The sequence below is a fragment of the Alternaria novae-zelandiae genome (assembly GCF_023758075.1).
Source record: "Alternaria novae-zelandiae strain BMP 2774 chromosome Unknown scaffold_16, whole genome shotgun sequence".
NCBI classification, from domain to species: Eukaryota; Fungi; Ascomycota; class Dothideomycetes; order Pleosporales; family Pleosporaceae; genus Alternaria; species Alternaria novae-zelandiae.
In genome coordinates this window covers 650,802-674,938 of record NW_026056976.1, presented here as the reverse complement: position 1 = coordinate 674,938, position 24,137 = coordinate 650,802, and the positions used below count along the sequence as shown (strand labels likewise).

At 53.0% G+C, this 24,137-nt stretch overlaps 10 protein-coding genes across 10 annotated transcripts; 5 read left to right on the top strand and 5 right to left on the bottom strand.

Moving 5' to 3' along the window:
* Positions 1-10: 10 nt before the first annotated feature.
* On the bottom strand, positions 11-1,134 carry J4E88_007721 (uncharacterized protein; the record flags this gene model as incomplete). Its single annotated transcript, XM_049401337.1, has 2 exons — positions 11-1,075; positions 1,126-1,134. 2 exons carry the CDS (start codon positions 1,132-1,134, stop codon positions 11-13), a joined length of 1,074 nt encoding a protein of 357 aa, XP_049253021.1.
* A 606-nt stretch (positions 1,135-1,740) lies between these two features.
* Positions 1,741-3,772, top strand: KU70 (ATP-dependent DNA helicase II subunit 1; the record flags this gene model as incomplete). Its single annotated transcript, XM_049401336.1, has 2 exons — positions 1,741-1,806; positions 1,859-3,772. 2 exons carry the CDS (start codon positions 1,741-1,743, stop codon positions 3,770-3,772), a joined length of 1,980 nt encoding a protein of 659 aa, XP_049253020.1.
* A 298-nt stretch (positions 3,773-4,070) lies between these two features.
* Positions 4,071-6,045, bottom strand: J4E88_007719 (uncharacterized protein; the record flags this gene model as incomplete). Its single annotated transcript, XM_049401335.1, has 3 exons — positions 4,071-4,236; positions 4,291-5,823; positions 5,870-6,045. The coding sequence occupies 3 exons, from the start codon at positions 6,043-6,045 to the stop codon at positions 4,071-4,073; spliced, it is 1,875 nt and encodes a 624-aa protein (XP_049253019.1).
* A 434-nt stretch (positions 6,046-6,479) lies between these two features.
* J4E88_007718 (uncharacterized protein) lies at positions 6,480-7,763 on the top strand (the record flags this gene model as incomplete). The annotated part of the gene is made up of 1 exon (XM_049401334.1): positions 6,480-7,763. One exon carries the CDS (start codon positions 6,480-6,482, stop codon positions 7,761-7,763), a length of 1,284 nt encoding a protein of 427 aa, XP_049253018.1.
* Positions 7,764-8,209: 446 nt separating this feature from the next.
* On the top strand, positions 8,210-10,272 carry J4E88_007717 (uncharacterized protein; the record flags this gene model as incomplete). The annotated part of the gene is made up of 3 exons (XM_049401333.1): positions 8,210-8,539; positions 8,593-9,005; positions 9,051-10,272. The coding sequence occupies 3 exons, from the start codon at positions 8,210-8,212 to the stop codon at positions 10,270-10,272; spliced, it is 1,965 nt and encodes a 654-aa protein (XP_049253017.1).
* Positions 10,273-10,862: 590 nt separating this feature from the next.
* Positions 10,863-11,979, top strand: J4E88_007716 (uncharacterized protein; the record flags this gene model as incomplete). The annotated part of the gene is made up of 2 exons (XM_049401332.1): positions 10,863-11,038; positions 11,094-11,979. The coding sequence occupies 2 exons, from the start codon at positions 10,863-10,865 to the stop codon at positions 11,977-11,979; spliced, it is 1,062 nt and encodes a 353-aa protein (XP_049253016.1).
* Positions 11,980-12,792: 813 nt separating this feature from the next.
* On the bottom strand, positions 12,793-14,853 carry J4E88_007715 (uncharacterized protein; the record flags this gene model as incomplete). Its single annotated transcript, XM_049401331.1, has 4 exons — positions 12,793-13,533; positions 13,586-13,723; positions 13,777-14,456; positions 14,847-14,853. The coding sequence occupies 4 exons, from the start codon at positions 14,851-14,853 to the stop codon at positions 12,793-12,795; spliced, it is 1,566 nt and encodes a 521-aa protein (XP_049253015.1).
* A 772-nt stretch (positions 14,854-15,625) lies between these two features.
* On the bottom strand, positions 15,626-16,780 carry J4E88_007714 (uncharacterized protein; the record flags this gene model as incomplete). Its single annotated transcript, XM_049401330.1, has 1 exon — positions 15,626-16,780. One exon carries the CDS (start codon positions 16,778-16,780, stop codon positions 15,626-15,628), a length of 1,155 nt encoding a protein of 384 aa, XP_049253014.1.
* An 827-nt stretch (positions 16,781-17,607) lies between these two features.
* On the bottom strand, positions 17,608-19,205 carry J4E88_007713 (uncharacterized protein; the record flags this gene model as incomplete). Its single annotated transcript, XM_049401329.1, has 2 exons — positions 17,608-19,125; positions 19,200-19,205. 2 exons carry the CDS (start codon positions 19,203-19,205, stop codon positions 17,608-17,610), a joined length of 1,524 nt encoding a protein of 507 aa, XP_049253013.1.
* Positions 19,206-20,614: 1,409 nt separating this feature from the next.
* On the top strand, positions 20,615-21,838 carry J4E88_007712 (uncharacterized protein; the record flags this gene model as incomplete). The annotated part of the gene is made up of 1 exon (XM_049401328.1): positions 20,615-21,838. The coding sequence occupies one exon, from the start codon at positions 20,615-20,617 to the stop codon at positions 21,836-21,838; it is 1,224 nt and encodes a 407-aa protein (XP_049253012.1).
* Positions 21,839-24,137: the final 2,299 nt, after the last annotated feature.

Below are 24,137 nucleotides of genomic sequence, written 5' to 3'. Positions count from 1 at the left end.
AAGACACGGTCTATGCTGTGGGAGGGTCAATGTGTTGTGTCTGACCAGCGAAGAACTCCTTTTGTGCCAAGCACCTCTCGCTTGTGCACTTTGGACACCTGAGAATCATCTGTGGGCTGCAAGCCTGCCCGCTCTGCAAATGTGCCTTGGCGATGTTCGCGAGCGCTTCGATGAAGACGGGACTGTCGTTCAAGCTGTCGACACGTTTGACACCCTCGTGGCCTTCCGCATCCTCGCCAATGACCTCCTTGTCGAGTTCGTATAGTGTCTCGATATGGTCGCTGGTGAAGGCGATGGGTACGAGGAGCATGTCTGTGTGGCCCTTCTTCATGTACTCCTTGACAGTGTCGGAGGTTTGTGCTCCGAGCCAAGGTTGAGGGCCGACCTGTGACTGCCACACGAGACGATATCTGTACTTCATCTGGAGGCGTTGCATAACGGCGTATACGGTCGCTGCCACTTCAGACGGGTATGGGTCGCCGCGGTTGACAACGGTCATGGGGAGACTGTGTGCGGAGAAGAGAATGACAACGCCGTCTCGTCTCTCGACTGGGTACTCGGCCAGCTTCTTCTCGATGTGTTGGGCAAAGGCTTCAACCAGACCTGGGTGCGCCGGCCAGCGGTCAATCACACTCCACTTGATGGCGCCTTCGGGCTCCACCTCTTGACCAGTCTCTCCGTTTGCACGCTTGCCTTCCAGTCTTGTCCTCCATTTCCAGAGCTCGTTGAGAGAGGAGCCGGTGGTCGAGCAGGAGTATTGCGGGTACTGTGTGAAGGCTACGGCACGGCCGCCCTTTCCTCCTCCAAAGCCGTCTGCTAGCAATTGCTTGTAGGTATCTTCGGTGAGGGGATTTGCGTAGCGGAACGCGACATAGGGCTTGTGGGGAGCAGTTTCAGGTGAGGTCTTGTCGAGGATCTTGCACATCTCCGCGGCTTGGTATTCCGACCATTTCCTGATGGGCGATCCGCCACCGATCTCTGCATACTGCTTCTGAATTTTTGGTGTTCGTCTCCGCGCAATGTAGGGGCCAATATAGTTTTGGAGGGGTCCGAGGGGAATCAAGTCCTTGTCGGCCTACACTCCGTAAGCTGAGAATCGATGATGCGCTTGGACCGATTACGTACAAACAACATGCTCAGGAAGCCATGCACTTCATCCGTTGTTGACGGCCCGCCCATGTTCATGAAGACCATTGCAGTCGGCCCCTTTGAGCCGGGCGTCATCTGAGTAGGGGCGACTGTCGCGTTGCCTCTCCTCCATTGTGCACTGTACGACGAGATGATGGATGTGGCGGGTGTGGTGGACGTTGCACGCTTTGCAGCGCGGGAACAGGATACGCGGAGAGCCATTGCGAGGTGTGTGACGAGAAAGAGGGCGTCTTCCCGCAGTGATGTGTCGAGGAGAAGATGCCGAGGCCAGAACAACAGCGTGAATAATGCTCGGAAGCGCAGGTCGGAGAAAGCTCTGGCCAATGGCAGCAGTCTTGTTGGCCGTTGATGACGATCGTGGCTGGCGATCGGACGCTAGGGCTTGCCCCACAGCAGCCTCGCAGACACGTGCCGACGTGTTGGAGCTAGTGCGCGCGTTCCGCTCTGCTGCCTAGGCCACTGTCCCGCGTTGCACCGGCCTGTGCTTGACAGCCTGCTGCGGCCCCAATGCCACAGGTGCCATCGCCCAGCTGAGCTGCACTTCGACAATACAGCAAGTAAACCTCACTCGAGCTGAACGCGACGGGCATCATGGCGGCTCCACAGGACAATCGACCACGTGAAGAAGAAGACGAAGAGGAGGAGATTGACGACTCTGTACGTTCCCGTTCCAGCTTTGGCATTGGCAAGCGTCACTGACAGCATGTAGAGCTACAAGACTATCAAAGACGCCGTTCTCTTCGCAATCGACGTCAGTCCTACCATGCTTGAGCAACCGCCCAAGTCGGAAGACAAGAAAGCCGAGCGCGACTCCCCCACGTCTGCTGCATTGAAATGCGCCTACCAGCTGATGCAGCAGCGCATCATCTCGAACCCAAACGACATGATGGGCATACTGCTCTTCGGTACCGAGAAGACGGACTTGAAGGACGGTGACAACACGTTTCAAAACTGCTACCTCCTTGCAGACCTTGACGTCCCGTCCGCTCAGGACGTCAAGAGGCTCAGAGATATGGTCGAGAACGAAGACGAGGCCGAAGAGATATTGAAGCCTGCCAGGGACGGTGCCAGCATAGCAACGGTACTGTTCTGTGCAAACCAGATCTTCACTACAAAGGCGCCCAACTTCTCGTCAAGACGCCTGTTCGTGGTGACGGACAACGACTATCCGATCAAAGTCAAGGCAGACAAGGACACGGCAGTCACCCGAGCACGTGATTTGTATGACCTCGGCTGCACCATTGACCTGTTCCCCATCTCACAGCCAGATCATACCTTTGACCGATCGCGCTTCTTCGATGATCTTGTATATCCCACATCACCATCCGATCCCGAAGCCCCCGTTACTCTACCGTCGACCACCAAAGTTGCGAAGAGCGGCGAAGGCATTTCGCTCCTCAAGCAGCTCATATCCTCCATCAATTCCAAAGCCACACCCCGTCGCGCTCTGTTCTCGCTGCCCATGGAGCTCGGTCCTGATCTTCGCATCGGGGTGAAAGGATATATTCTCATCAAGCGCCAGGAACATGTCAAGTCGTGCTACGTTTGGGTTGGAGGTGAAAAGCCACAGATAGCGACTTCGTCAACACAACAACTGGCAGGCGATTCGGCGCGGGCCATGGAGAAGACGGAGATGCGCAAGGCGTACAAGTTTGGCGGCGATGCAATCACCTTTACGCCCGAAGAGATTACACAGATAAGACAATGTTTTGGGGAGCCTGTGATCCGAATCATTGGCTTCAAGCCTCTCTCCAGCGTCCCACTATGGGCCAACACGAACAAATCAACATTCATCTACCCTTCCGACGCAGACTACATTGGCTCCACTCGTGTCTTCTCGGCTTTACAGCAAAAGCTACTCAAGTCCCAAAAGATGGGCTTGGTATGGTTCATTCCACGTCGCAACGCTGCACCTACACTTGCCGCTCTTATACCCGGTGAAGAGAGGCTCAATGAGGAAGGCGACCAGTTGACACCACCGGGCCTTTGGCTTGTACCCCTGCCTTTCGCGGACGACATCCGCCAGTTCCCAACGCCACCAGAGCAGCCCCTCAAAACCACGGATGCGCTGACAGACAAGATGCGCCTCATCATTGAGCAATTGCAACTACCCAAGGGTGTCTACGACCCATCCAAGTATCCCAATCCAGACCTGCAATGGTTCTACCGCATCTTACAAGCGCTAGCCCTGGAAGAAGAACTCCCACTCCAGCCTGATGACAAAACGATTCCTCGCTACAAACAAATCGACAAGCGCTGTGGCGAGTACATTGAAGACTACGGCAGAGAATTTCAAGCAGCATACGAGCAGCAACATAAGTCTGCACTTGCCCACCGCGCTAAACCCACGGCCAAGAAACGCCCTGGCGGCGGCGCAGACAGTGACGATAAGCCAGTGCCCAAAAGGGTAAAAAAAGAGTCAAAAGTCAAAGCCGAAAGTGGAGACGAGGAAGAAGCAATGACTGACCAGCAAATGGCCGACCTGAATAATGGTGGAAAGATTAGCAAGCAAACGGTAGCCGTACTGAAGCAGTGGCTTGGCGCAAGGGGTCAGAGTACTGGGGGTAAGAAGGCTGAGCTTTTGGAGAGGGTGCAGGAATATCTCGACGGCAAGGGTTTATGAGGCCTTCTAATCGAAGGATGTGTGATGATCAAGCGAGGCGTTTCGGTGTCATGCTTCGCTCGCGTTGTCCCGCCAATCGAGTTCAGACTGAATTGCACGGATATGATACAGCAATCTTCACAGACTTGTACCACGGGTATACAATCTCTGCATGTGTGAAATCTTGTGTTCTTCTCATGATGTCATTGGGGAAATTCTTCATGACGCGCGTGTTATGCATAAGAAGGGGGTCGAAAGCGACTCCCAACCTTGCCCATGGCCATGGAGCTTAATAGCCTTCTAGCAATCACGCTGTAGCTCAACCCTCCCCACCACTCGCGTTCTCATCCTCCGAATCCTCCTCGTATTTTTGTTGCGTGGATTTGTCTTCGCGCTTCCTCTTGGTGGCTTCGATACCACCAGAGGTCAGGTAAAGGAACTGTGGGTCCTTGTAATTATCCAGATGTGTGAAGAAGGTGTTGAATCTAGAGCTTGTTAGCGTTCATGTCCGGTGTCGTGAAATCCAAAAAGGAACTCACTGGTTGCCTTCTGCCTCTTCGCGGAAGATGCGCTGGTAAATCTCCTTCTCCTTGAAGTCTTCAATCTTGTCGTTGTACTTGTCAAAGTCAATCGTCTCGCGTCCGTGTTGCTTAGCAGACTTTGCGTTGTACGAGTCGAACACCGGCCTCTCGAGTAATAAGCCCAGGCCGGGGGCCTTGGGTATCCGGACAACTTCGTTACCGAAACTCTTGTCCATGATTTCAGGATCGGTACCGCATCGTACTGTCAGGGCGGCCATGCCAACCATTTTGCGGATCTGGTGCATCATGAAGCTCTGGCCGTGTACCTTTAGGCTCAACCATTCTGTATCGTTGATAATGATGGGCTTGGGTGCGACTTTGAAGCTCTTGATATAGCGCTGGGCGGACTTGTCATTGTACTTCTTGTGCACGGTGTAGTTGTGGTAGCGGTGGGTTCCAAGGTACTTGTCAAGTGCGGCTTGTACACGCGCTTGTCGCTCGGGAGATATGCGATATGCTTTCTTGACGTCCAGGTATGCCTTCTTCAGAGTTTTGATGGCTTCCTCGAGGACCGGTTGGTTGACTACGCCTTCAGGGAGGGGACGAGAACCGTCAGTGGAGCTGTCGAGAGTGATGCTGGGTTCATTTTGTTGTATCGTGTCGATGACTTGCTTGACCTCGTCTGGTGGGTTTCCGCTTGTGTCGAGCCCACCTTCGTCTGGCTTTGCAGTTTGCTCCGCCGCTTCGACGTCCGTAGGCTTCTCTTGCTTGGTCTCATGATCAATCGATGCATCGACTATACGATCTTGTCCAGGCGGTGCATCGATCGCTTCAACGTTGTAAAGCGCTTCTTGTACGAGGGATCGTATCGAATCGTCCAGCGAGTCCAGAATGGGCTTGATGTGCTTCTCTTCCGTCTCAGGCCAGAAGTCGGCTACCTCAGCCTGTCGCTCGCGGTATCCCTCCACATCGTTCTCCGCCTCCGCAAACTCCTCCAATTTTTTCCCTAGGTAGCTCGAAGGATGCGGCGGGAGGAACGAGTGGGTCGGGATCAAGTATTCGTACCACCGTGAGTCGCACGCCTGATAACAGCTGAAGGAGCCAATGGTTCGCTGGATGCCCCACACCCTGATCTGCTCGGGGAGATGGCTGTTGATCTTGTCCACGATATCTTCCTCTTCGATGATCAACTTCAACGACACAATGTTGCCTGCTGCATGGACACCCTTGTCGGTACGCGCGCAACGAACGAGGGAGGATTTCTTGGGGTCGGATGCGTTTGCCTTGGATATGGCGCCAGCGGCGACAAAAGCGTTGAAGAGGTCTCCTTCAATGGTCTTTTGCTTGTAGTCGATCTGCATGCCCTTGTAGCCGGTACCTGAGTAGCCGATCATAACTGCAACTTTGCGCTTCGGCCTGCGCTCTTCTGCCTCGACTTCCTCTGCAGGGAACGCCGCAGGCAGGGCGGGCCGGTCCTCGCCCTTTTCCTCTTGCTCCTTATACTTGGCTTGTTGTTCGGCATTGCGGTCCCGTCGGTCTAGTTGGGTAGAGCTTGCTTAGTTAGAGACGGGCGCGGAGCAGATGGGCAACGGCTCACTGATGTTCCTTACGCCCCATATTTCTTTTCTTATTCGGACGGCTTCCATGCTGGTGCCGTCCACCACCTCCCCGCGAAGCATTTCTGCGGTCTTTGTCGGCCCATTTGCGCTTCTTGTCGCGTTGGTCGCGGCTCGACGAATCATGGTCGCGGCGGGGTCCTTCGTTGTCCGACATGGCCGCTGAAGACGAGTGAGCAGCTTTGTCCGGAAGAGCAAGCTGCGGGTCATAGGTAAGTTGGTGTGGAAGTTTCAGCGAAGTGATTGGCACTAAATTTGGGTGGACTCGGCACGCACGCCTCACCGCCTGCGTCACCGCTTACTGCCGCATGCGTACCTGGGTAGTTCCATCGCGCGTGCCTGCCTGGACTCTTACAACATTTCACCTTCGCTTCGACTCAACCACCCACTGTCTCGTCAGCCCCCCCGGCGCACGCACATCGCACAAGCTAGAGAACGATGCGCCCTTCCCGATCCACATAAGACCGTTGCAAACCGAGTGTCCCGTCTGCAACTTGGGCTGGCGCATGGGAATAAAGCCGTCCGTCCCCCACGCACCTTTCCGGCCGTCATCCGAGCTGAACCCGATTCCGTGCCTGCACCACCGCAATCATGGGCGCGGCAATCAAGGACCCCGTGGAGAAGAGCGGAGGGGATCCCGTACAAGCCGTGAAGCAGTTGCTCAGGACAGTCGTCCGTATGTTCTACGAGACCGAGCACATCGTCATTATGGACGCGCTCTGCTATCACGGCGCGCTGCCCGTGGCCGACATGACCATTATCCTCGACGCAGGCAAGAACTCGAAACATGTCAGCAAGGTTGCGGGTAAGCTTCGGGAGGCAGGGCTGTGTTCATCCTACACTCAGCATGTCCTGCGCCAGGGTGCAAACAAGGCATCAAGCAGAGAGTTCTTTTACATTGACTGGCGCCGCGCCGTCGACTCTGTCAAGTACAAGATTCACAAGATTGATGAGGGCATCAAGAGGGACGCGAAACCCACTACCGAGAAACCCGAGTTCAAATGCCTGAGATGCAAATCCACATACACGACCATGCAGGCGCTTGATCACCCCGATACGAACCCTGGGCCAGACGACAGCGGCTTCATCTGCGCGAGATGCGGATTCCGATTAGACGAGATCGACCAAGATATTCAAGCGGACGACGTCGACGACACCCCAGCCAAGTTCAATAAGCTGTTTGGCCCGCTGATCGAGATGATGTCAAAGATTCAGGACATGGGCAACCTTCCAGCGTTGGAACCGCCAGACATTATCAGCGAAAGGATCGAGCTTCCTCGAGATAGGAATGTCGACCCTGGTACGCAGGTCGAGGTTATCGAGACGACGGCCTCACGCCCAACCGCCGTCAAAGGCATTGACACAGGCCCAGAGAAGATCAATGTGCAGATAGGCTCGAGCGCAGAGCAAAACGAGAAGCAGCGAGCGGCAGACCGGGCTCGTCAAGAGAAGATATCCATGCAGAACCAGCTTCCCACTTGGCATACAAAATCAACTGTCATCAAAGATGCGGCAGGGAATACGACCACTGTAAAGCAAGAGGCAGACGGGATCGACAATGCCAGTATCAAGACGGAGGCAGGGGATACAATGGGCACCAATCAGAACCTTGATGCAGTCTTCGCCCAGATCGAAGCCGAACGCCGCAGGAAGGAGCAAGAGGACGACGACGAGGACGACGAGGATGACGATGAGGACGAGTTTGAAGATGTCGATGTGGGCACGCCCGGTGCTCTACCGGAAGCGAAGCGTGTCAAGCTGGAATCGTCCGCCGCTCCAACTCCTTCCGCCGCTGCCACACCAGCAGCAGCAACCCCAGCCGCATCCAACGGCGGCGATGAAAGCGAAGAGGATGAATTCGAGGATGTAAACTGATTGATCACATAGCGATGGCGTTTGTTTATCCAGGGTGGTCTCTGAAAGCATTGTCGGATGGCGTGTCTTTTCAATGGCGTTTTCGCATACACTGGGCTATGTTCACCGCTGGAAACATGGAAAGCGTTTATTTAGATTGCATGTACCAAATGAGATGACTTGACACTTTTGCACAAGGAGCCGAGCCATCGAAATAGCTCCAAGCATGCGACGAGGCGGTGTTGGTTGGTGTGGCCATTGAGTACATACAGCCTTAGAATACCAAGGCAGTGGAACGTGCAAGGGTCGTGTCCTAGGCGAGCTTGCACCATGCCACCTCAGATCCCCGCGTACCTTCACTAAGGCCTCCGCAGACCAGACCCCCCGCGAGCACACCAGCGCCCATCGCTGTCGCTTCAACACCTGCGCCGCTGCCCGATGGACCAAGGATAAAGCGCGAATCGACCATGGCCGCATCAACCAAATCCCTCTCGTCGCTGCTTGCGCAAGCCACCATCGCCGACCACGACGAAGTGCTCACGGCCGCCAATGCAGCCCTGGGCAGGTCCAAGGGCGATTTGGATGCGCAGCACACCAAAGCAGTAGCGCTGCTCCATCTGGACCGCTACGCGGATTCATTGCAAGTGTTTGAGGGTGCACACGAGCTGCAGGAGAAGGCGCGGTTCGAGTACGCATACGCCCTCTACAAGACTGGCAATGCAGCCAGGGCTGCCCAGGTAGCCGCAGCGGCAGGGCCAGACGCCGGCCGGGGGATGAAGCACATGCTTGCCCAGGCCGTATGTACTCGACGGCAGCGGGGCCGCAGACATCGCTGACACAGACACGCCAGGCATACCGCTCAGAGAACTTCGCGCACGCCACCAAGATCTACCGGGACCTCGCCGACCAGAACGTGCAAACCGAAGAGTACGATATCCGCATCAATGCGGGCGCCGTCGATGCACAGCTCGAGTGGACAGGCCAAGGCGAGCTTGCCCAGAAGAAGCAGCCCACACGTGAGGACCTCGACGTCTTCGAGACTGCCTTCAACGCAGCATGCGGCAGCATCTCTCGCAATGAATTTGGCCAGGCCCAGGTGTGTCTGAAGCGCGCCAAGGACCTGTGCAATGCTCTCTCGGACCTCAGCGAGGAAGAGAAGAAGGCCGAGTTGCTGCCAATTACCGTGCAGCAGGTCTATGTGCTCACGCAATTGGGCAAGACGGATGAAGCAGAGGAGCTGGCCACCAAGATCCCCTTCGCTGAGTAAGACGATCATGCCCGGCTCAGAACCAACACTGACAACAGCAGCATCAAGGAGCTCTCAACCCGCTACATCGCCCAGGTCAACACCATCGCCGCCTCGAAGCAGCACTCGAACCCGTACCTTTCACATCGTCTGTTCCACGCATCGCCGCAGCCCCCCGTCACCGACCAGCACTTCTCCTACCAGTCCAACATCCTGCGACAAGACGAATATGTCATGGCCCTGCTATCGCAAAAGGTCGCTGGCGTCGCATCGTCCACCGAGAAAGTCATCTCTGCATCGCCTGCTCCGTCCCTGTCCCCTGCCATCAATATGGCGGCGGTGCTCAACGCAGCAGCCCACGCCAGGAACGCAGACACCGAGAAGGCTGCGCTGAGGGAAATAGTACCATTGCTGGAAAAGAGACCGACCGATGTGGGTCTAATACTAACTATAACACACTTATACGTCATCACCAACAACTACGCTGCGGCAACACATCTCCTAGAATCCTTTTTCAAGCGTTTGGAACAGAGTGCCTCAGCCTCCGATCTCGACGTACGGTTCGCACCAGGGCTGATTGCCGCACTCGTCTCCCTGTACGCACAACAAGGCCGGCCCGGCGCGTCAAAGAACGAGCTAGCAAAAGCAGCCGAATACTGGCGGAAGCCTCACAAGTCGAAAACAGAGGCCCCATCAAAGTCTCTCATGGTCGCTGCCGGTACCGCCCTCCTTGATACTCATAATCCAGATAACGTTAGATCTGCAGGAGAGATCTTCAAGGGCTTGTACAACCAGGATAACGAAGATCGAGCGTCTATCGCTGGTCTCGTAGCCGCATACAGTATCACAGATCCATCGTCAATACCTGCGGATCTTTTGTCTTATCTACCAGAAGCCAACCGACTGGTATCCGACGTGGATGCCGTTGAACTTGAAAATGCAGGCGTCCCACTCGGTAGCCTCACGTCGGTCAATCTTGGAACAGAATCCCGGAAACGTAGCCTTGCACCAGGCAAGGAGGCGCCGGCCAGAGCGAAGAGGTTGCGCAAGTCGAGAATGCCAAAGGACTATGTCGAGAGTAAGAAGATGGACCCCGAAAGATGGCTCCCTATGCGTGATAGGAGCTACTACCGTCCAAAGGGCAAGAAAGGAAAGAAGAGAATGGAAGGCCTTACCCAGGGTGGAGTCGTGGCAGACGACAAGGGAACACCAGCCGCTCAGGAGAAGAAGGGTGGCGCTGAGAAGGGGAAAAACAAGAAGAAGGGCAAGGGTGGAAAGTGGTAGAAAGCAGCCTACGGTGCTTCTCTAGACAAAAAATCACAGATAGATCTGTATCGCAATGCCATCTAAGACGATACACCATATGCGAGTCATGTATCGATACCCCCCCTGCTACATGCGTACTTGCTGCTGGGAACTTGAAGCTACCCCGCTATCTCTTCAATGACCAGAACAGCGCGTCACTAAGCATGCGTTTCTCAACCACCATTCCGATTCAGTAATTCTTCATCTAAAATATGTCGGACGAAAAGCGGAAAGACTACTGTTACACGCAATGGACACGTTACGCGCCAGAGTGGGCGAAAACTGGATACCACTAGAAGCCGAGGTTCACCGTAAACATCTCTACATTAGCTCGAATCGACTCTATGCCAAGTACTAAGTAGAGCTAGCAAGTCCTTACATGCTCTTACGTCTGGGCTTAAGTTGTCCAGGATCAACGTGGAAGATCTAGTAGACCCCACCGCAGCTTCGAGACTGTTTAGCTCCTGTTGTACTTAAAAGGCCTCTTCAATCATCAACAATTTCGACAGCAAACTACCACATCATCTACCCAATTACATACAGAACACTATTTCATAACATACAGAAAGATGCCGGGCCAACAAACTCGCCAGTGGGTTCTTGCCAACCCACCACTCAACGACCCCGTCATTGAGGGCAACGACGCGACCTTTTCGCTCCAAACCATTGACCTCCCAAGCCCAAGCGCTGATCAAGTCCTTATCAAAGTACTTTACTTCTCCAATGACCCCGCACAAAGAGGATGGTGAGTCTGACCACACAAAAAAATCCCGTAGAACACGACTGACTTGTGTCTACAGGATCCAGAAAGACATGGACCCTGAGCGCCTCTACGTGGAGCCGGTGAAGCAAGGTGGAGTAATGCGTTCCTTCGCCATTGCCGAGATTGTCGAATCCAGCACCGATAGCCTGCCCAAGGGTCAACTCGTCATGGGCGACTTCGGCTGGACAGAATATGCCGTTGTATCCAACAAAGCCGTTCGACCCATCCAAGCCGACGAGAGCGCCGGCATACGCCCCACGCACTTCATCGGTGCACTCGGCGGAACAGGCCTGACCGCGTACTACGGCCTCATCGACATCGCGCGCGCCTCTTCCTCCGACACGGTCGTCGTTTCCGGAGCTGCGGGAGCTACCGGCTCCATGGTTGTGCAACTCGCCAAGCACGTTCTTGGATGTAAACGCGTCATCGGCATTGCCGGTGGTGAGAAGAAGTGCCGCTGGGTCGAGAGTCTGGGCGCAGATGTTTGCGTCGACTACAAAGCCGCGTCTTTCGAGGCTGACCTTAAGAAAGCCACGGAGGGCTACGTAGAAGTCTACTTTGACAATGTTGGCGGCGACATCTTGTCGCTCATGCTGGGTCGTATGAAGCGCCACGGACGCATCGCTGCGTGCGGCGCCGTCGCAACGTACAACTCCATGGGCGACAGCGGCGTTAAGAACTGGTTCGAGATTATCAGCAATCGCATTGAGGTCAGAGGCTTCATTGTTATCGATGCTATTGAGTCGGGCAAGGCTGGTCAGTATATCCAGGAGTTGATCAAGGGAGTCAAGGAGGGCAAGCTCAAGGTTGGGCCCGAGACGGAGACAGTGGTTAAGACTAAGTTTGAGGATGTGCCCAAAACTTGGATGATGCTTTTCCAGGGTGGCAACACGGGCAAGTTGGTTACGGAGGTGCAGGCCTAGGTTAGCATACGACCAACTGCATAGATGTTGAGTCAATGTTACAAATGGAAAGTACTCAAACCGTGCATCGCACAGGAACAGGTGTGACATTTGCATATCCGGAGATGTATATCCACAGCATATGTCATTTCGTGTAAACCATAGGCCAATTCAGTCTTCGCAGTCGCTTTGTCCAACTGAATCACTCTTTACCGTTGTGCTCCCTTGACTTGCATGCTTGAACTTAATGGCGAACGGCTTTTATATGACTGTAGCTTGCATTATATCTGGCGTTGACCCTTAGGTAGACTATCTTTCAAAAAGTAACAAGTCATTGCTATCTTTGGGGGTAGACGCTTTAGTGGGTGCTAATTGTTGTACATGGGTTTCTGTGCATCATGATAAGCAAATGTAGACAAAACTTACTCTGAGTGAGACGGCGGAGAAAATCGAAGGCAGCTTCTACAAGCAGGTATGAGTCGCCGTATGAGTGTAAGATGTCTTCACTGCGTCGCGTGATATGAAGGAACACGAAAGTCATAGTTAATGACCTCTGAGTGACTATAGGTAGTTTGCCCACCCCTAACCTGCAAACTATGATGAGAACATGACGATACTTGTGAGTTGGCCCATCTTGAGGTACTCGCCAATGGAGAAGTGGTGGCACCACCCAAGCTTCCGTCGAAACGATCCACGCTGTAGACTTGGTGTAACATGCGCATGTTAGAGTAGCTACGCCTTGCAAACGGAGTCATTAAGGAGAGTTCTGTCAAGTGTAACAGGAAGAAAACTGCGATGCCATTATTTATTTCGTCATAGTCTACATGGAACCCTTCAAATATACCGCGGGTTGCCCTGCACGGTCTTCTTGACATTCTCGAAAGGTTCTAATGCGATGGGCGCTTGATAGAGCTCCGGTACTCTCGCGCCCATGTAAACTTTTGCGCACCATCCTGCTTCGGTCTGTGCTCCCTTCATCTCGTAGTATTTTCTCGCAACCATAAGCGGTGTCAACGATCCGAATTTTGCAGTGTAACCAGTGACGGGCCGACAATTGTACGGCACGCTTCGACATATCGAATCTGCATAGCTGCTGAGCTGGCGGTCCCACATGTACAATTGCTTCATATCGAGTTGTCGATGCTGCCGGAGCAACTTGAATGTGTTGCCTTGCAAGATCAACATGCTCATCCAGTAGATAAGGTAGCAAATGCCGGCCCCAAAGTAGTGGAAGTAGAAGACGGGATCGAATACGCGGTCTGCGCAAATATCCAGGAAGCCATCCATGAAGGCAACGTCTACCGTGTCGTATCGCGGACCGTGTCTTTCAAACGTTGAGAGCCACTCAAAAGCACGGCTAGCGACTTGTTGCGAATCCTCAATGAGAGAATCAATCTCCTCCTTTGGACATTCTGGTCTGGTGGCCTTGTCCGTGCGCTCCAGGAGTCGTGGGATGTGTATGCAGATGTCGTTCAGAGCCACGTACGGATCCACTTTTGCCGCTTTGGCAGTCACTGATAACCATTCCGTGCTGTCTAGCATTGAGGCCTTTCGCATGTGGTAGCCGATACTCAGCTAGCAGGCATTAGCGAGGCTGTACAGCATACGACAATACGATTCCTCATACCGAATTGTACCGTATGGCGTGGAAAATTTGCATGCTCAACCGACTCTCGAATGAAGCTGGCCCACGCTGCTTAAGAAGATGTAGAAGTCCCTGGACATGGTAGAAAAAGCCATGACCTTGTGTAACACCTACGAAAACCTATGCGAGCGGTTAGACCTGATAGCAAGAGCATTGGATGAGATCGCTTGTACCTCGTAAAGCGTGAGCATATACGTTGATAGCAGTGTTTCGTCTTTGAGTGCTGTCACTGGATCTTGTATTGCGCGCAACATCTGACTCAGGGCTGTGCCATATAGCGACCTGGAGCGATGGATGAGCGGATGATTTCTGTTGTTCACCGCCAGTTGCGCTGCAGAGAGAGCATCAATTGCAGCCATGAGTACCGGGCTGTTCGCGGGCATAGTAGGTAGGCCAAGCATCAGGGCTGAAGGGGGCGGCAACGCCGGACCCTCAGCTCTGGGCAAATACAGGGCAATGAAGGTTCCCAGATGCTGTATTCTGTCGGCGGCAACTGCGCTGACCTGCTTGGGCAGAGGCGCATCCTCAGGCTCCGTTTGCGCATCTTCTCTGCGTACGATGGCCTTGCTTGAGAAAGTTGCGTCGTTTTGTGAGCTTGACGAAGCTTGACTGGCGTACTTGTAGCGATTCTCATCCTCCTTGATCAGGGATGGCTTTTCTCCGTGTGCATCGAAGTTGTGGAGAATAAAAGCCTGTGCTGGCCGATAGCCAGGGCATTTTGTTCCGCGCCTCACGCAGGTATTGCACTCTGGTTTGGTCTCGTCGCATCGAACCTTTCTTTTCCTGCACTCGAAGCAGCCAGCCGATCGCTTTGGCATTGTGAGACTACCCGTGGGACCACCACTGTTGAGACCTGGGAGGATGCGATGAGATATGGCACAAGATGGCTGATGTGTAGTTCCGTCTCCTGTCTTTCCGGTATGGACTGGGCTGCTAGGGGCGAGGGCCGTGAAGGGCGCACACCACGCACCGCCCGCAGACGCGGCCGCTAGAGGCGATGGCCAAGAGGCACCCCGTATTCAACGGTGTTGGCCAATCAGTAGTGGCGGTGTCAGCGCTATCACCGGCTGGCTTCCAAGCTTTGCAGCCCTTCCCGCATGTGCTTCCCCTGGCATGCTCGTGCCAAAGTGACGGAAAGTGATGAGGGGTTCGAAGAGCTCGTTGCCTTCCGGGCGCTTCCTCGGCCCAGCAGGCGCGCGTCTTTACTGGAATGGAACAACTTCTCTTCCAACAAAGTATGGACTATGCATTCCTCGCGTGTGCCTAAAACTCGCGATAGTCCTAAATCCAAAACACGAGCCGAACGCTATCCCGGGGCGACCCCGCGATGCGGTGCAGTCCGGTGCACGGCTTTATTCGCTCTAAGCGAACCTTCCAAGGTTGGAAGCGGCGGACCGTCCAACGCAATAAAGGAGACGAAATCATGACGGGACTCTAGAAATCGACAACTTAGTCGATTGCTTGATGTTCTGGCGTATGGCGATATCGGTCGAGGGCGGAGGGAGGAAACCACGGCAAATGAAGTTGGGAAGCCGTCGTGATGTCTGCGACTGGTCACCTATTGACGGAAATTTTAGTACATGCGTCGATAGTCATGCCACATGTCATCGATGACTGTGGGAAGCGTACAGCGTCTGTCTCAACATAAGCTGCAGAGTAAGACCGCGATGTTATATGGTCCGCTATTGCGACACGCGCTTTCATCCTGGAGGATCCTACAGCACGTGGTCGCCTCTCCATCTGGCAAGGCTTTGCGAAACCTCTCCACTTATTTCGTATTTAGGAAGGAACTGCGACCAACGCGCAAAGACACATTACCCACACATGTGGTGGCTTGTTTGTCAATGGTGGAGCCTCATCGGCATGCAACACTAGTAATTCCAGCGTATCGTCGGTCGACGTACTACAGGTCAGAGGACTCTCGAGCAGCGACAGGAATCATTCTAACTAGCATTTCATGGGCAAACAATGGAGAACCACCGAAAGTGATCAAGACATGGCAACAGGACCTGGCCATTGATCTTACAAACTACCACTATGCTGTAACGCTGGTATCTGCTTCAGCTGAACAAATTTATCGAACGCACCAGTCAACGACTGATACGAGTCGATATGGCCGGTCCACCCAAATCTCCTCGCTTTGTTAACGCTCAACGTTGCCGACCACGTACGCTGAAACACCCAATCCTGGAAAGCCCACGTACCAGATGCCCAAGTCGCCTTCGCTTCAGGACAACCGTTCTTTTCACAGATGCGCTCCCAGACCTCTTGCTTGTCCACAGCCCACTCAGCCAAGCTGAGATCTAGTTGCGTCTCTCCTTCTGATGGACGAGGCTTTTCAAAGATCTGCTCACTTGTTGCGCGGGCCCCTGCGTAGGCGGCGATGCGTGGCCACATGTATCTCCACGAAAAATAGTCACCGTTGACGACATTGAAGGCCTGATTCCCAGCGTGTGGATGTGTGGAGGCCCATACGGTCAGGTCGGCAATAAGTCTGGAGTCGGAAAGGTCGTCGTATCCTTCCCAATACAGCTGGTTCGTCGGCATACGCGCCTCAACGCCCATCTCTTTGCAAACGAGAAAGTACAAGGCATATGTCAAAGCTGAATTCATGCCGTTTGGCTTGGACGTGTGGCCGATAATGGCTTCTGGCCGGATGACGTTCCAAGTCCAATTCTGGCCAGTTTGGCGTGTCGTTAGGTAGTCTTCTTGGGCGAAGTAGAAGTTGCCAAGCGGACTTTCCCTTCTGGGCTCTTCCTCCCGAGCTGGAGATGGCACGGGACTGACGTGAACATTGTAGTGTTTTCCTCCAGTCTGAAGCGTACAGTTCTCTAGACTGGGAGCCACGACTAGTAGAGCGTCCAGGAAGTTGGCGAAGAGCTTTTCGTTGGCGTGGTTGAGTTCCGCAAAGTCGTCTTTGTGTACATACGAAGAGAAGTATGCATGAGTAACATCTTGGCATGCTGAGCGCATCTTTTTGATCAAGGCATCGGGATTATCGGTAAGATCGAGGGCTAAAAACATTATACGGTCATCGTGAACGGTGGTCTTGAAGGGCGACCGCGACGTGACGACAATCTTCCTCCACTCGGCAGAGGTCGTATTCTTCACGAGGTGCTCGATGATGGCTGAGCCTGTTATTCCATTGCCACCTGTAACTAGTGCGACTTTAGACATCTTCTTTGGCGTACAGGAGAACGAGGACCTGTTTCCAAAGGGTATGGGTATGGAGTTGCAGTTGCTGGGAAGGATGAGCGGAGGAGATGCTCTGCCGATAGCGAATTATCAGGAATGGGACTGCGCCCTTCAGTCAACGATGTCTTCCATATATCTATCGCAATGCGCACGAACTGTACTTTGAGCGCGCCATCTGCCAAGATTGTAACCCGCCTCTACGCAAACGCGGATGCCAAGTGGCATTGGCGCTGCCGAAACTCCTTGCAGTCTGGGGTAAGGAGGTCAGCAACGATGCCATTGGCGACACCAGCATCTTGGTAAGGGTGTTCAATGAAACAAAGTACGGCTTGGTACACCCGTGTGGCATGGGTAAAGTGGTATTTCGCCTTCCAGGCGTAAGATGTAGTGACGTTGCGGGGAAGCGTGCAAAAAAGATGCCATACAGACCTAGCACTCGTAATCAAGAGATTGGCGGCAGACACAGGTCACAACACACATAGCTATGTCGCTCCTTCTAGTGGACGGAAGGAAAATGCCGCCAGCAGCTGGTATGAACTCTACCATCAGGTCGATTGCGCTGATGACCCGTAATCGGGACGCTAGCCTACAGCCAGCAGTACTACGGTCATGAATAGACAAATCCTCCTTGAAGATAAGTAAGGAGGCTAAGTTATGCCATCAGTCCAGGCAACTCCAGTATTTGACTACTGAGACCGAATTCCAAGGGTTATATTGTGCTCACTCACATGAGATTGCACTGTGATCGAATTGTCACATTCATTTGTGAGATCTGGGACTGGTAACAAGATATTCAAGCAAAATCTATACTATGCCCTGCCCAAGATCTGCTGCAACACTTCCGAAAGCTTCGCGGTTGGGTTTGCCACTAAATCCACGCAGCGCCAGCCAACGAAGTGGTCAGGCCTTACCAACACAACCCCTCTCTCCCCGACACCTCTCACTTGATACCACTCCCGGTATGCGTCCATGTAGTCGCCTCCGAAGCCGATCTTATAGGCGCGAACGAATACACCACTCATGTCCGAAACCTCCTTCGCAGCATGTAGCCAAGCATCGCCGCCGACGCCTGTGAGTAATGTCAAAGACCCTCGTCCACAGAGATCCAGACTTGAGAGTCTTTTTGCTTGCCCATTGGCTGCTAGCCAGACATGTGGAAGGTGATACCCGGGATAGGTGCTGGTCTTAATCTCTCTCAAAGCGTTTATATGGTTGAATTCGGGGGCAATATCCCCACTTTCAATCACCACTGCAGATGTGTTCAGGTAGACCTGGTTCATTTGGATGCCCAGTGCTTGCACTTCATCCTCGGTAGCTTCCAATGCCTCTCGAAACTGATCGCGCATCTTCTCTCCTTCTGTCGAGTCGGACTTGAGCAGATCGGTGGCCTTCTTCCTGGACGAATTATCCAGGCCAATAAGTGCCCAAAGTGTTCGATGCGCCTCCATTCCATCATTCGCGCGGCGGACGATGCTGTCGCCTACGGGCTTGCGCTCGACCGTAAGGGTATCAAGGAGAGATGGTGAAGCTAAGCCTTTGATAACATAAGCCAACTTCCAAGAGATGTTGAAAGCGTCTGATATGCACGTGTTGCTGCCGAGTCCGTTTATAGGGGGATGCCTATGTGTCGCGTCGCCGATACACAGCACCCTGCCGCTTTGCCAACTCTCAGCAACTTGATCATTGATTGTCCAAGAAAACGAGGACAATATTTCGATATCAATCGAGTCGTCGCCAATCATCTGGTACAGCCGCTTCAGAATGGCGTCCTCGGTTGGCTGAGAGCTGTTCTTGTCCTTCGTCGCTGGGTGCATCGACACCACCCACTCCGTCCAAGGCCTGACCATGCGAAAATTACCCACAGCCGACCACTCTGGCGCAACGGGATTCAGTACCCAGTTGAGGCTTCCTGGTCGATGCTGAATGTACTTAGATAGGTCGGCTTTGATATGGATGTTGAAGGCGGTGTTGAGCTGGCGGCCAAGTACTGGTATCTTGAGAGCCTGCAACACAGCGCTCCGGGCGCCATCTGCTCCGATTAGATAGCTGGATGTTATATTGTACTCCTCTCCGGTCGATCTGTTTCGCATAGTCGTAACGATTACGTCAGCTATCTTCTCAAAACGCACGAATTCAGTGTAAAATCGGAACTCGGCACCGTGCCTCGTGGCTTCTTCGATCAGAACTGGCTCGAGGTAGCTTTGAGGCAGATCCGACATGGCGCAAGGACTCGCTCGCTCATAGTCGCTTTTTTGGGATGGTCGGTTACCCCAAGCCCAAACGCGACCATACTCTTCGCCAGCTAGTGTGTTCAGCCACGAGGTATGCTGCATACCTGCACTCGATTAGCACATGCTCGACATTTGGGATACAGGTAGCTGGTACTCCCAACGCAGCGAACATACATTCTGCAGTGCTTGCTATCGTGCCCAATTTCTCCTCGATACCCGCGTCCCTCAAAACTTCCATTGCCCTTTGGTTGAAGATGTGCGCTCGAGGGGTATTTGCCGTGCCGCTGTGTCTCGATATTGAAAGTGACTTCACGCCTTGTTGAGCCAGCAGCAATGCAGTGGTGGCGCCAGAGGGGCCCGCACCAACGATCACAACAGAATATTCCATGCTTCGATAGACAGGAGCGGTTCTTTGTACAAATCTGATTAGATGCTGAATACAGTAGATATGTTCACCACAAAAAGCACATCATGCTGTTGACGGCCAAGCATCTTGAAGACATACGCGGAGTCTAGTCGAGGCTGATCAATTATTCCAATGGTTTGTCGTGGCATGTCCACGACCTGTGCAGACTCTTGGCCTACTAAGTGGTATGTGTTCCGCTTGCATCACGTGCAAAGGACCATAAGTGCATCAATTTCGGCTTTCAGATGCGGCTTCATCAGTCACCGCTGAAGGACGCAGTCTGATTAGTCGCAGCCATTCAATCTTTTCGGAGATCGCTATGTTCGATCTGCTGTTGGTGGATTACATACCACTTTATCCGGAGCATGTACGCGATTCTCCGCAGTGTACTCCACAGCAATGAGGTAACTCTGGGCGTAGAAAAGTGGCTGCGGGGTAGAACCGGAAGTCGACCTTTGTACAGAGCCACTGTATTCCGAAGGATGATGGGGGAAAATGTAAATGTTGGAAAAAGAAGGTTGTCTCCTGGCTAAATTTGAGCTACCTAGGTAGGGCTGCGGCCCATGCTGTGAGCTAGGGTGCAAGTGCTACAGAAGTCCATGACGTCACACTAATGCCGGACGGCTTTTGTGGCAGCTCTCTCCGGGTGTCAGAAATTGAGCAGGATTTGGGTGTCGCATTAAGAAGATCCACGCGACATTAAGTCCTCGCCAAAGGTCTTCGTAGAAGAATCATGCTGTACAACGCGTTTTTGGTCATCAAAATCGCGTGAAAATACTTTCGCCGCAAAGAACTTCGGTATCATCTGGCGCAATTCATTATGACGGTAATAGCTGCTGCAGTAGCAGAGACTCCCGTCGGACTACTGCTAATGCTTCGATGGGGGCTGATTGCTGTCTCCCTGCATCTGTTGAACACTCTCGTGAGCCACACCCATCTTCTTGCTATTAGAATCCCAAACGGAACTGACAGAACAACGAATTGTAGATCTTGTACCCTTTCTTGATGTCTCCAGTTAGACATATACCAGGCCCCTGGTACGCGCGGGTCTCCAAGTTGCCACTAAAATATGCCACGTACAAGCGTAGACGGTCGGACTACGTTACGAAGCTTCTTGATCGGTATGGACCCATTGTCGTCATCGCAACGGATCAAGTTCACACTGTGGACGAAAATGCAATGAAAACGATATATGACAAATCTGCACTCAAGACCTCATTCTATTCCTCGATGGGAAGCTGGAAAGGCGTCGTGTCCACTCTCGGTTTCGTGGACTACCCGTCTGCGGCCCCATCACGCAACAATTTGATCCAATGCTTCCAGAACAAAAACCTCGCGGCTTTGGTGGAGAACATCCAGTCGCACGTCGAGGATTTCATCCAGCTGCTCCATCGTAAGGATGAGAACGAAGAAGCCGTTGACGGAGTCGTCGTCTTCCGCTTACTCGCGCTGGACATTGTGACCGATGTACTCTGGGCCGAAGAACACAGACTGCTGCGCAACTACAAGGAGGACGACGCACCCGCTTTTCTTCGACGGTTTCACGCGTTTAGCACTTGGAACGCAATGAAGAGCTTCATCCCTGGAGCAGATTTCTACGTCAGATGGTTCGGCAATGAGAAGTGGAAGACATTGAGGAAAGATTGCCATGATATGGATGTCACGGCAAAAGAAGCTTTGAACCGCTGGGAGACTAGTGAGAACGCTGCTGGCCGACAAAAGGATGTTCTCTCGATGCTGCAGTCTATGAACAAAGTAAACGCATCTGCCGTTCCTCCGGAAGACATTCCCGCATACATGGTCGAGATGCTCGCAGCGGGTTCTTCGACTACTTCGCATACCGCTGCGTTTGCTTGCTGGCTTCTGACTCGCCATCCCGAGGCCCAGGAGCGACTTCGTGCGGAACTCATTGAAGCCTTGCCCGACTTGGAAAGCTTCGATATCAAGCGCACCATGAGTCTCGAATTTCTCGACGGTGTTATTCGGGAGACCATGCGGATGTACCCTATGATCCCAGGGCCACTCGAAAGACATTTGGGGAAGGATCTTGTAATTGCTGGAAAGCAAGTCCCGAGAGGCGTGATCGCATCGACTGCAGCGCTCAACCAGGGACAGCTAGAAGAGGTTTATCCAGAGCCGCAGCTTTGGAAACCTGAGCGCTGGATCGGCGCTGACGAACGTATGAAACTGAACTGGATTCCGTTCGGCCATGGTTCTCGTGCCTGTCCGGGCTCGAATCTGGCTTTGACAGAACTCAAGTACATGCTAGGTTTGATCTTTCGCAAGTTCAAAGCAACAATGCCCCCCGGCATGGAAGAAGACAACCTGGCTCTGGCGGACGTCTTTGCAGCTGGATCGAAAACGGGCTCTTGTTGGTTGAAGTTCAGACGATTGGAGGCGTGATACTTCGTCACGTGGCTCGGTGGGACTAGTTGTGACCTTGGAAGTTGTACAATAATAACCGATACTTCTACATAACCCAGTCGAAGCACGAAATCTGATGTTTGAACGTGCTTGTGTGATGCGCGCTACCGATAGCCCCTCAATGCAATCGCATACCACTTCGTCTCAATCAACATCCTTTAGTGACGGGAAAGTGCTGCTTTGATAGCGTGCCTGCTGCTTTCGCAAACGACGACCAGCCCGCAGGGCTTATGCGGCCATATAAATCCACGAACGACGACAACGTGCCAATTCTCTGCGGATCAATAGCCGTGGTTTCCCCGCACCCTTCCAGTACGATTGAAGACTCTACAGAGTTCCTATTGATCCTGTCGTTACGCGCTCCTGTGTATGCCCATACAGCTACTGTGCTGTGGTGTAAACCTATGAAAGCCAATAGGTTGAAGTTTACCCTCTTTTCTTTCTCCAGCTTTGACTCTCGGTCTATAATGTTCCAGATACTGTAGGCCCGCTCAGCCGCAACCCGACCTTGTCGTGAGTTGGCCCATCTGCGCGCCTTATTAACGAGACGATCTTCGATAGTAAGATTATCGGCGAGTCGATACTGAATTTGATGGAGGTCTTCGAGTGGGACATGTAGGCGAAGGTGCCCCAAGTGAAAGAGTATTAGACCACTCATCAAACAGCTACGGTCGAGATTGGTTCTCACGAATGTCTTGACTAGAGGAAGGCTTTGCTCCCACTTCTCAAGAGCAGAAAGTAAACGTCGGTGCTGCTGCCGTAAATCCTCCATCCGGCGTACCGTACTATCCAAACAGTGTGTCTCTGAAGACTTGGTAGCACTTTTTGATAGACGTCTTGTGCTGAGCCTTTCCGAACCAGGGCTCCTGCTGGAAATGGATTCGTAGGGACTGTCAGAAGAAACAGATGATAAGTCATCGCCACTAAAGCCTTCAAGACCTCCGGACAAACGGGTGAACATATTGTGGTCCTTGGAAAAGCGCCAAATAGAGTATTGCAGTCCGAACATGAGAAGCTCCTGTCCTGCAGGATCCAGAGGTGGAAGCGGCTCGTTCTTATCCATGGCGATACGATAGATATCAGAAGCCCATAGTTCTCTACTAGGCGTTTGGTCATGCTCTATCATCTGCAGGCACAAGCTAGGGGACATCTTCTTGCTTCGCCATATAGCGTCGCACATTGGCAGCTGAAGGTCGATCTCTTCCATTGAGATTAGAGGTTTGCTGTGTAGCAACACACTAGTGTAGCTGTCGCCGCGGAATATACCGAATGCTAGTCGTCGACGTGTCTCCAGTTGCAACCACATTTCCAGACGCTCCTCATCTGAAGCAATGTCTTTCATGCGTTGTAGCCTTTGCATAGCTTTGTCAAAATATGCGGCTGAGAAGAGATCCATCCTCCGAGCTTGAGCGACAAGCAAGGCGCCGAGATGGTGGGCGTAGGTGAAAGCCTTTGGCTGTCCGAAATACAGCGCAGCTACCTGAGTCAGCAGTCGCGCTTGTGCCAGCCAGAGAAGACCGAGGTCTTCGTTTTCAAGCTCCCATACCATCGTAAGAGTGCTCCGGATGGTAGTATGCATCATGGCCCCATAATTGCTCGCGTTGGAGCCGCAATACATCGATCCGATCGAAGTAAGAACGAGAAAAAGGATTGGATGAAGAGCGTCGAGGTCCAAGGTTTGCAAGCTGAACAGAGGCCATAGCGGTCCGAAATGTTCTACATACTTGGCGCAGAAGTCGTAGAGTGCTGACGAACCCGAGCACTCTTGGTAATCAGTGAGCCCAAATGCGAGTGCAACTTTGGCAGAAGCGAGGGCCCAGGAGTTTGCATGGTCCTTTTCTGACTGATTACCCCACGCTGGTGAGGAAGCGAGGCCGACTAGATTCTCAATAACTAGGTTTTGATTGTCTCTGGATGTGATCGACGCACTTTGATCCAGACTGCCTATTTTCATATCAGTAAAAATGCTCCACATCGCGCTATCGAACGATGACTTACACGTATCTTCCAACGTGCTCGTGGCGAAGATATTCTTTGAGGCTTGGTGATGTGCTGTGCTGCTCGATCCGTCTGACGCAGAAGTCTGCCCTAAGAGCATCTCCACGTCCGGTTGGCCGACATGACTCTGCGTTGACAGCGAGCCAAGATTGGTGAAGGATTCCAAGTCAAGTCCGGCAAGCGTTTCGTCTTGGGAATATGGGAATTGCACAGAGCTCATCGTGTTGGCCAATGAGTGGGGGTCGGCAGGTAGAAAGAGGTTTTCGTGCAGCCACGGCCA